This window comes from Girardinichthys multiradiatus, chromosome 17 (assembly GCF_021462225.1).
Source record: "Girardinichthys multiradiatus isolate DD_20200921_A chromosome 17, DD_fGirMul_XY1, whole genome shotgun sequence".
Lineage (NCBI taxonomy): Eukaryota > Metazoa > Chordata > Actinopteri > Cyprinodontiformes > Goodeidae > Girardinichthys > Girardinichthys multiradiatus.
The window spans coordinates 29833955-29844740 of NC_061809.1; the positions used below are offsets into that span (position 1 = coordinate 29833955).

At 46.9% G+C, this 10786-nt stretch overlaps 2 protein-coding genes across 2 annotated transcripts; one reads left to right on the forward strand and one right to left on the reverse strand.

Annotated features, from left to right (window-relative positions):
- Positions 1-1714: 1714 nt before the first annotated feature.
- LOC124883383 (ladderlectin-like) lies at positions 1715-2266 on the reverse strand. Its single transcript, XM_047390510.1, has 2 exons — positions 2102-2266; positions 1715-2025 (listed from the first exon to the last, which is right to left on the reverse strand). The coding sequence occupies exons 1-2, from the start codon at positions 2264-2266 to the stop codon at positions 1891-1893; spliced, it is 300 nt and encodes a 99-aa protein (XP_047246466.1). The 3' UTR covers positions 1715-1890.
- A 3351-nt stretch (positions 2267-5617) lies between these two features.
- On the forward strand, positions 5618-9821 carry rtcb (RNA 2',3'-cyclic phosphate and 5'-OH ligase). Its single transcript, XM_047390017.1, has 11 exons — positions 5618-5957; positions 6514-6592; positions 6669-6736; positions 6808-7064; positions 7140-7296; positions 7379-7538; positions 7687-7862; positions 8906-9094; positions 9169-9279; positions 9355-9474; positions 9560-9821. The coding sequence occupies exons 1-11, from the start codon at positions 5865-5867 to the stop codon at positions 9665-9667; spliced, it is 1518 nt and encodes a 505-aa protein (XP_047245973.1). The 5' UTR covers positions 5618-5864; the 3' UTR covers positions 9668-9821.
- Positions 9822-10786: the final 965 nt, after the last annotated feature.

The following is a 10786-nucleotide window of genomic DNA, read 5'->3' on the forward strand; positions in this document are numbered from 1 at the left end:
GTCTGTTTGCAGACTCATCACTGTCCTGGACCAGTCCAATAACAGTGGTGTCACCTTCAAACAAGCTTCTGGTGGAGGATGTTTGGGTTGATGGTGTTGAAGGCTGAGCTGAAGTCCACAAACATGATCCTGGCCTACATCCCTGGATGGTCGAGGTGTTGCAAGATGAAGTGTAGTCCCAAGTTGACAGCATCACCTGGTGACCTGTTTGCTCGGTAAGCAAACTGCAGGAAGTCCAGCAGGGGGCCTGTGATGTCCTTCAGGTGCTTCAACACCAGAAGCTCAAAGGATTTCGTGACAGCCCTGTAGTCATTTAATCCTGTGATGGTGGGTTTCTTGTGTACTGGGATGATGGTGGAGCATTTGAAGCAGGAGAGAACCTCACACAGCTCCAGAGACTTGTTGAAGATCTCCATGAAGATGGGGGCCAGTTGGTCAGCGCAGGCTCTCAGGTGTGATGGGGAGGGCTTCCTTGTTTTCAGGCGTAAAAGAGCCTGTTTACATCTTCCTCTGAGATCCTATAGGAGTCACGTTTTTCAAACCTTTCCAAACAGCAGAAGCGTCTCCATGCGAGAAACTGTTCTTTAGCTTCTCACTGTAGCTTCTCTTTGCTGCTTTGATCTCCTTGGCCAGTTTGTCCCTGGCCTGCTAATACAGGGCCCGGTCCCCACTGCTGTAAGCCTCTTCCTTATCCGTGTGCAGCTGCCTCAGATGAGGAGTGAACCAAGGTTTATTGTTATTGTATGTGCATAAGGTTCTTGTCCACACACACATGTCCTCATAGTAACTGATGAATGAGTTCACCACCTCAGTAAGTTGCTTTAAATAAGTGGCTGACGTTTTAAAAATAGTCCAATCTGTGCAGTCAAAGCAGGCCTGTAACATCTTCTTTGACTTATCAGTCTACTCCTTAACAGTCCAAACCACAAGATTGGAAGCTTTTAATTTCTGCCTGTAGGTTGGGATGAGATGGACCAGAGAGTGGTTCCAAAGCAGCCCTGGTGAAGGTATCATATGCAGTGCCCATCTAGCACAAGTATTGGGCCAAGGGAATGCCATGATATGGCAGCCCAAACCATCACTGATCCACCCCCATGCTTCACTCTGGGCATGCAACAGTCTGGGTGGTACGCTTCTTTGGGGCTTCTCCACACCGTAACTCTCCTGGATGTAGGGAAAACAGTAAAGGTGGACTCATCAGAGAACAATACATGTTTCACATTGTCCACAGCCCAAGATTTGCGCTCCTTGCACCATTGAAACCGACGTTTGGTATTGGCATGAGTGACCAAAGGTTAGGCTATAGCAGCCCGGCCGTGTATATTGACCCTGTGGAGCTCCTGACGGACAGTTCTGGTGGAAACAGGAGAGTTGAGGAGCACATTTAATTCTGCTGTGATTTGGGCAGTCGTGGTTTTATGTTTTTTGGATACAATCCGGGTTAGTACCCGAACATCCTTTCAGACAGCTTCCTCTTGAATCCACAGTTAATCCTGTTGGATGTGGTTCGTCCTTCTTGGTGGTATGCTGACATTACCCTGGATACCGTGGCTCTTGATACATCACAAAGACTTGCTGTCTTGGTCACAGATGCGCCAGCAAGACGTGCACCAACAATTTGTCCTCTTTTGAACTCTGGTATGTCAGCCATAATGTTGTGTGCATTTCAATATTTTGAGCAAAACTGTGCTCTTACCCTGCTAATTGAACCTTCACACTCTGCTCTTACTGGTGCAATGTGCAATCAATGAAGACTGGCTACCAGGCTGGTCCAATTTAGCCATGAAACCTCCCACACCAAAATGACAGTTGTTTCAGTTTCATTGTCTAACCCCTGTAGATGGGAGATCAATTAATGACTCAGTTCAGTAGGTCCACTGCAGCAGAACTTCAAGCTCTGCATCTGATGGACCATACTAACTTACTGGCAGAGTTGAGGAAGATGCAGGGACTGCCGCTGGCAGCTAACTGGCTGGACCAGTTAGTGTAGTAGAAACCCTCCCTGTCAATCCACAGCCAGCGGCCCTGCAGACAGAGAGCGAGTGGTGAATGCATGTAAGGGTTTGATCTGGTCATAATGACGGCTTCATCCAGAACAGACCTGCAGGTTGAATCCTCCCAGCCAGGCAATGGTCTGACCGGCGGTTTGAGTCATCTGCTGCAGGAAGCTGTACTGTCGAGGGTTGGAGACTGAAACAAGATGGCCGCCCAGACTGTTGCACTGCTCCTGTTGGACACAGAAGGAACGGATGTATGCGGTGTTCATGTACAGGTCTGCTCAGAGGTTTTGGGAAATTATTTTCTAAATTCACATTTAAAATGTTTGTTCTCTTTTCTAAATAAACAGAAGAGGAAGAGGTTTTATTTTGATATTTCCAGCAGGAAGTGTTCTTGTAATGTAGCAGCTAGCTTAGCAGCAAGATAATGTCAGGGGTCAGTTAGGTTAATTGTGTTCCTCAATGATCCAAAGTCATTTATTTCAGCGTTCAGTTGGAGAGACGTTCATGTGGTCATTATTATGAAGCTACAGCTAACATGAACAGGTTGATATGAACCGTTAACATCCCATAATAATTCACCTGTGAAGTGTTGATTGTTTGTGACTCCGCCCTGCAGGACAGAAACAGTTTCAATCTAAGCTTTGGATCATATAAAACCGTCTGAACAAACCCCTCTCTGATCCACAGGAAGTGACCTGCAGTGAGTTCATTTCATCGGCTGTTCCTTCCTCTGGGTCACCATGAGACTGGTTGGACCACCATCCGCACCTTCTGCCCCCCGAGGTGAAGACCAGAGAGAATCACAGTGAAACATGGAGAAAACCTTTATTTGAGAACATTTATTCAGTCCCATTTACAAATTATTGGTTTGAGGAAAAACACAGATGCCACAATTATTGGAGATCTTTTGACCATTCCTGTCTAGATGGTCCAGAGGGTTGAAGTTAGTTTTGAGCAGCTCTCCTTAGGTGGCACCACACCCTGCTCTGGAACACCCAAACCCCCCAACATGTCCTCCTCCACTATATCATGAACCTCTGTAAACCTGCAGACTACCGGCCTGCTAGTTTTAACAGTCTGAAGAAGTGATGACCTCCTCTGGTCCAACATACCTTCAGCTGGTCAGGAGCAGCTGTAGGTTCATCTGGCACAGCCAAAAGCCTCCTGAACAGGATCCAGAGTAAAAGAATAGATCAGGTTTGGATCGATCCAGTTGGAGTACTTGGTTTTGTGGGTTTGGACAGCTCAGAGATGTTGTGATGTCATCATGCACTGATCGGTCCACCTGGAGAAGAAGTTTAGGAAACAAGTGACTAAGTTCTCTAAAATCTCAAGAACATCAGATTTGAAGGTTTTAGAACCACAGAGATCAGTTCTAAATAGAGTTTAATGAAATATTTTACATCATTAGTAAGGAAGCAGTTACTCTTCTTTTAGAACAAAGCCAGCGATCAGTTTTTATGGAAGCTCGATAACAAATAACTGGTTATGTCCAGTCGGCAGTTACTGTCAAGTTCTGTTTGTCAACAGGTCGAAGGTCATAAAGGAGCCAAACTATTCCCGTAAGTCTGCAGTAAATCAGCTTTCAGTCCTTAATCACTGCCTTCATCAAGGGAGAATGAACAGTCAGCAGTTCCAATCCTGGAGTTTTATGGTCTGATGTTGACATTTTATGAGCTGAACGTGGAGAGCATAGCTCACGTGCTCTCACACTGGATCAACAGCACCGAGGTCCATTAACGCTTCATGGTTAGGGACAGCAGAAATCAACATAGGAAGGGACTTTCCTCCTCTTCACATACAAACTGTAGGTAGCGCTGCACGGCAAACCCACATTTTTTCCCCCACAGTTGGAGATCCGGCACGGCACCGGAGTGCCACAAGTTAAAGGAAATGTTTGTTTCTAATAAAATAGATTTATTCAGAGAATCAGTTGAAAAATTAACCTGGTGATAATCACACTATTATAGTTTCATCATTAATTAAGACAAGAAAGAAAAACTAAACAGACATGAAACCGGGGCTGATAGCATTCTGGTGCCGTGCCGGATCTCCAACTGCCGTGCATCGCCTGGCTGGGAGGATTCAACCTGCAGGTCTGTTCTGGATGAAGCTGTCATTATGACCAGATCAAACCCTTACATGCATTCACCACTCGCTCTCTGTTGGCTGTGGATTGACAGGGAGGGTTCCTACTACATTAACTGGTCCAGCCAGTTAGCTGCCAGCGGCAGCCCCTGCATCTTCCTCAACTCTGCCAGTAAGTTAGTATGGTCCATCAGATGCAGAGCTTGAAGTTCTGCTGCAGTGGACCTACTGAACTGAGTCATTAATTGATCTCCCATCTACTTTCAGCTGGTTGGAGTAACAGACCGTGCACCTCAAACCAACGCTTCATTTGCTTCAAGAACGCGTTTGGCTGCTGAAACCGATGCTGCACACCTGTGTTCCTGGAAGGTCCAGCTGAAATGTCTTCTTCTCTGTTCATCCATTCATTGTAGTTCATGTGTTAATGAATGAAGGTTTTCACTGTGAAACCCTCCACGTGTCTGGTTAAATGTACAGTGTTCTATTAAACGGTTTCTTCTCCTGAAGATGAAGCCTTGTTGTAAATAAAAATGTTTGGAAATGCGAGTGATGAGTTCCTGAAGAGCTTATATCTCTGGAAGCTGCAGAGGTGACCAATAAGCACCAAATGAACCTGAAGATCAATTCTGAGCTCTGTGGCTGGAGCTTATTGTTAATAGGTGCGAAGGTAGGAACAGAACCAGAACCAGTCTGGACTGCTACTGTGGAGGTCTAAAAGTGCCTAAACTCAATAAATATGTTTTAAAATGACAAAAAACATGGATAATTAATTAATAACTATCCATGTATTAGAGGGCTCTTTTTGTCACTGTTGTTCCTCAACATGGGATGAGTTTCTGGAAGATAAGGATCTAACTCAGATCCTCCTTGGTGCTGCTGTCAGAACACCTGAGAATATTCAGTTTTCAGGTTCATGATGTTAAACATCCGTTAGACCCTCTGCTGGGAGCATCGTCATCCTGCAGATACTCAGAAAAATAGTGATGATTAGAGAGTCCTTCAAAGATTAGGTTAAAATCTGCAGCTGAAGGATGAGGAGCTGAGGAGCAATCACCTGGATCTCATAAAAGTTAGTTTAAAGATCTATCTGCCATCCATATAGCCCGCATCACTGATTGAGACTTCAGAACCAGAAACTCACAACTTCATGAGTAACGTTGAAGATTTAGTTAGCTTGAGCAGCAGCTCCTCCTGTGAGGATGAAAGAACATCTAATACTGTGACAGAGCACATACCATGAGACTGAGGAGATGCTTTAGATGGAAAGAAAAATAAAAAATGGTTAATTGGTTTAACTTTTTCATTCTGAGTCAAACATAATCCCAACCTGTTTTCATCACCTTAGCATCTTCCATAATTGTATAAAATATGTGTATTTTCAACAAAAACTCGTATTTTCTTTGAAAAGGGACCAAATCTTTCTCGTTTTTTTATTCTACGGGTCATAAAACGAAACACATTATTTGCCCTGATTCAGCCTCCTTACCAGATGGTGGCGGTACAGGAACTTAACACTGTCCACCGACGGAGTCGCTGCTTCATGAAGCAGGTTTACAAACAGAGAAGAAGAACTGAAATCATCAGTTACTAAAACAGTGACAGCTTAAACTCTGCGGGAAAGCCGAACCGAGCCTATTTTAGATTACATGAAGATAATTTAATCTGAACTTTGTAATTTTCCTGCGTCATTTCTCCAGTCTGACTCTCACCGGCTTCCGTAGCGCTGTGTGTGCTGCGGCGTGGCGTTGAACCAGGGCAGCTGTTTGGATCGGAACCATGAGCCGAAGCTACAACGATGAGCTGCAGTTTCTGGAGAAAACAGGCAGCACCAGCTGGAGGATCAAAAAGGGCTTTGTTCCCAACATGCAGGTGAGCAGGTTCGGTTCCAACAACCCGGGGACGGGGGGGGGGGAGATCTGCTGGAGTTAAACTGAGACTCATGGTTCTGCTTGGTCCAGACCAGCCGTAAGATGCAAGCCGAGACAAATAAGACCTGAAAATAAAGACAAACAGGGAGGTTACACACATTTAATAACGTTATTTTCCTCAGTTTGAGGTAATCAATGTAAAATGTGACAAACTGAGAACCGAGTTCTGTTAGACCAGATCAGCCTGAAGTTTCAGTCTGACAGCTGCTGAGTTAATAAAGGGCTAATTTAGGGCTTTTGTTGTTAGATCTCTGATTATAAAGTGATTTTATTCATTAAATGTTTGATATTATTAAAAAGACTACCCTGCAGGAACAGCTCGACAGAACGCCTTTTTTTTTTAGGGTTTTAAAACCTTAATCAACCTTAAAGCCAGGAACCAGCCCAGACCTGGTCTCTCGCTTGGAACAAGATCTCCTGATCCATGATCCATCATCTGGTTTCAGCGTCATTCCAGTAGATTTTCTGAATCAGGCTGTTTGAGTTTTTCCCATTAGGTTGAAGGAGTCTTTTATGTGAACGATTCCCTGGAGAAGCTGATATTTGAGGAGCTCAGGAATGCCTCCCGAGGAGGAGGTGAGTCTGGAGTTCTGACATCACGGTTGCTGTCTTCCAGGTCTCCCAACGTCTTACCTGTCCTGTTTGTCCTCAGGTGTTGGAGGGTTCCTGCCGGCCATGAAACAAATCGGGAATGTTGCAGCTCTGCCTGGGATTGTTCATGTGAGAACTAGAACTAAATCATTCGACCCGTTGATTCGAAACCATGACTCAAAGAGTCTTTGTCTCCACAGAGGTCCATCGGACTCCCAGATGTCCACTCTGGATATGGATTTGCCATCGGAAACATGGCCGCCTTCGACGTGAACGATCCGAACTCTGTCGTTTCTCCAGGTGGTGTCGGCTTTGATATAAACTGCGGTGTCCGTCTCTTGAGGACCAACCTGGATGAGCGGGACGTCCAGCCAGTGAAGGAGCAGCTGGCCCAGTCCCTGTTCGACCACATCCCGGTCGGAGTTGGCTCCAAAGGAGTCATCCCAATGGGAGCCAAGTGAGTGGAATTCTCCAGTACTGAGTGTGGTCCTGAGCCGGACTTTGCCCACCTGTCTCAACTGTGTGTCCTCAGGGATCTGGAGGAGGCTCTGGAGATGGGGGTGGACTGGTCCCTTAGGGAGGGCTACGCCTGGGCCGAGGACAAGGAGCACTGCGAGGAATACGGGCGAATGCTGCAGGCCGATCCCAACAAGGTGTCCTCCAAAGCCAAGAAGAGAGGCCTGCCACAGGTACGTCACAGGCCCCGCCCCCACCAGTGGTAACGGTTTGCAGGGACGGAGTAAAGACTGTTGTCCTGTCTGTGTGTTGAAGCTGGGAACGCTGGGGGCCGGTAACCACTACGCTGAGATCCAGGTGGTGGATGAGATCTACAACGAGTACGCAGCCAAGAAGATGGGTATCGACCACAAGGGCCAGGTGTGCGTGATGATCCACAGCGGCAGCCGTGGCCTCGGACACCAGGTCGCCACTGGTAAGGCCAGGTTCAGGGTGGGATAGAGATCCGGGTCTTAACAGAGGCTCGTAGTTGGTTCAGTTTGCTTTGAAAGACAGAACTGATTTTAGACCAAGTGGAGTTGGATGAAACCATATTAGGAAATTAATCGCTTTGTTGTTAACAGACGCTCTGGTTGCCATGGAGAAGGCAATGAAGCGTGACAAGATCACGGTGAACGACCGCCAGCTGGCCTGCGCCCGGATCTCCTCCCAGGAGGGCCAGGACTACCTGAAGGGAATGGCTGCAGCAGGGAACTACGCCTGGGTCAACCGCTCGTCCATGACCTTCCTTACCAGACAGGTACGCTCACCATCTCCAGAAGGTACTGGAAACTGACAGGCAGCTCAGCCAGGGTCCAACAACCCGGGTCGGATCGGGTCGGTTCCTGATAGCTCCGGGTTGGGATGATTTGAATCTGATGAATTGGGTTTTGGAGACCTGACAGGTTCAGTCTGTTTAGCTAAGTCATGATGGCTCCATCTTCCTCAGCATGGTATTATAAATATGTATCCACAAACATTAAGTAATTTTTGGTTTTCTGGTACTGACCCAGATTCTAGTCATAGTCCATTAATCTTCATCAGAGTTGAAATTGGGGCTCTGGGAAAGTCGTTCCAGGATCTGGGTTTGAGATCATTGTCCCGTTGGAACTCCCATCTGTGTCCAAGATTCAAACATCTGACCCAAACTGTCCCCTTCAGAACAGAGGATGTTCAGAATCAACCCAGGAACCGCCAAGGCTCAACACCTTCACGCTGGTCTGAAACCTGCAGCTGCCAACATGGACGAGCTAAACGTCTCTTTGACCCCCACATTGTACCAACTATCAAGCACGGTGGTGGCAGCATGATACTCAGGACTTGTTCTGCTGCATTACACAGACTGGAAGGAATGAGGAAGAGGGCTATCTCTAAATTCTTCAGTTTCACCTCAAATCAGCAGCTAGATGGTTGAGACCGGGACACGTCTGGGTGACCCAACAGAACAGTGATCCCAAACACACATCAGAACTGGTTCCGGTGGTAAAGCGAGCTTACATCCAGGTTCTGGAACTATCTTCCCAAAGCTCTGACCTCAAACCTGTGAACTATGATTAAAAGCCAGGTTCGCTCTAGGAAACCAACCAGACTAACTAAACTCTCCCAGCTGAGCCAAGAGGAGCGGAGCCTGGTCAGATTTCCATGTCATCACTTCCTGTTCAGAGGTTAGAGTACGACGCCCAAGAGTCGGTCAAGTTTATTTGAGCAAATCATGGCAAGGTCATGCCTGATCTTAACTGTTAAAGTTCTGTCCACCCGTGAGAACCAAACATCTACTCAGTCCTTCTTTATCCCGTCTTCTAGGCCTTCTCCAAAGTGTTTGGCACCACGCCAGACGACCTGGACATGCATGTCATCTACGACGTTTCTCACAACATCGCCAAGGTGGAAGAGCACATGGTGGACGGGAAGCAGAGGACGCTGCTGGTTCACCGTAAAGGTTCCACCCGAGCGTTCCCTCCTCACCACCCTCTGATCCCCGTGGATTACCAGGTACTCTTCAGACCTTGGGATTAACGCTGCTGCCAGGATCTGAAACAGTTCTGAAACATTCCTGTTGTTTCCAGCTCACAGGTCAGCCAGTGCTCATCGGAGGAACGATGGGAACCTGTAGCTACGTCCTGACCGGAACCGAACAAGGAATGACGGAAACGTTCGGCACCACGTGTCACGGAGCAGTACGAGTCTGATCAGAGATTTCCAACATTCGGGAAGATCTGGATGTGTCATTCACCTCCTGTTCTTTGTTGCAGGGCCGCGCCCTCTCTCGAGCGAAGTCCCGCAGGAATCTGGACTTCCAAGACGTCCTGGACAAAATGGCCGACATGGGCATCGCCATCCGAGTGGCTTCTCCCAAACTGGTCATGGAGGAGGTGAGGAAGACATTCCTTATCTTTGCTCAAAACATTCCCAGAAGCACTTCTGAGGAATCAAACTGTCGACCTTGTTTCCTTTCAGGCTCCAGAATCGTACAAGAACGTGACGGACGTGGTGAACACGTGTCATGAAGCGGGAATCAGTAGGAAGGCCATCAAACTGAGGCCCATCGCTGTGATTAAAGGCTGAAAGCTGCACAGCTCCACCTGTAGAGACACTTTACTCTGAACTGGTTCTTTTTCTCTGCTTATTCATTTCTGTTTAAAAAGGAACATGAAGCTGAGAGTTGGTTCGGTTCTGAGACCAGCTGTTTTTGGTTTGCCATTAAAAATGATCACATAAAGCTTGAAAGTTCATTATTTCAGATACAGAACATTTTATAGTGATCAGCATCATGAAACCAAGTGCTAGATCTGCTGCAGGATGTGTCAACCTCAACCTCGTCTCTTCCTCAAGCTGCCAAGGAAAATCCTTTTTAACCAGAGACATCTAAACCCTGCAGGGCCAGACTGATCCACAAAGATCAGAATCTGTTCTCCTAAAGTCTCCAGGTTTTGGATCTCTGTCCTACACTGAACCTTTCATTTAAACTCCAGGTTTCTCCCAGAATTTTCCCATTCCTGGTGGTTTATTGAAATGAGAGAAAATAGCTCCTGCTCTGAGGAATTTTATCAGAAATATCCAAGGACTCACCAGCGATCCAGATCAATCAGGGAGCAACAACTTGCTCGGGTAACAGGAACCTACTGGAGAAGATATGTAATGTATAAAATTCTCAGAACCAGTTTAGCTCCTAGAGGGAATGGTCTGCTCCGGTTCTGTGGTCCTCATGCAGACAGGTGAATGGATTTGAACCACTAGAGGGCACCAGTGAGGTCAACAGACAGGTTTCCTCTAAGTTGCATCACTGTTTTACCAGAGTTTAATGGAGGACCTTGATTGGGTCGACCTGGTTAGGTATCACTTCCCATGTGATGGAGCCACCTTCCTTATCTCCCAGGAAGACCCCAGCTACCCTACAGATGAAGCTCATTCCAGCTTCAAGTATTTAGGACCTGCTTCTGTCAGTTCTGATCCATCTGTCCATCTCCAGCTCGGACACCGCCATCAGAAACAGAATCACTCCGGAGCTGAAGGGAGGACTCCCGGTTAGTAGTTTGCTGGTAAAGCCTGGAGAGCTGACTAGTTGAAGCTACTTCAGTCTCAGTAGTGAACTAGTAAACATCATGCACTCTGCAAGGTGATTAGTTCAAAAACCGTCCACTGGTTGGTTTCAGAGACAACAGGTTGGAGATGCCACTGCAGCAT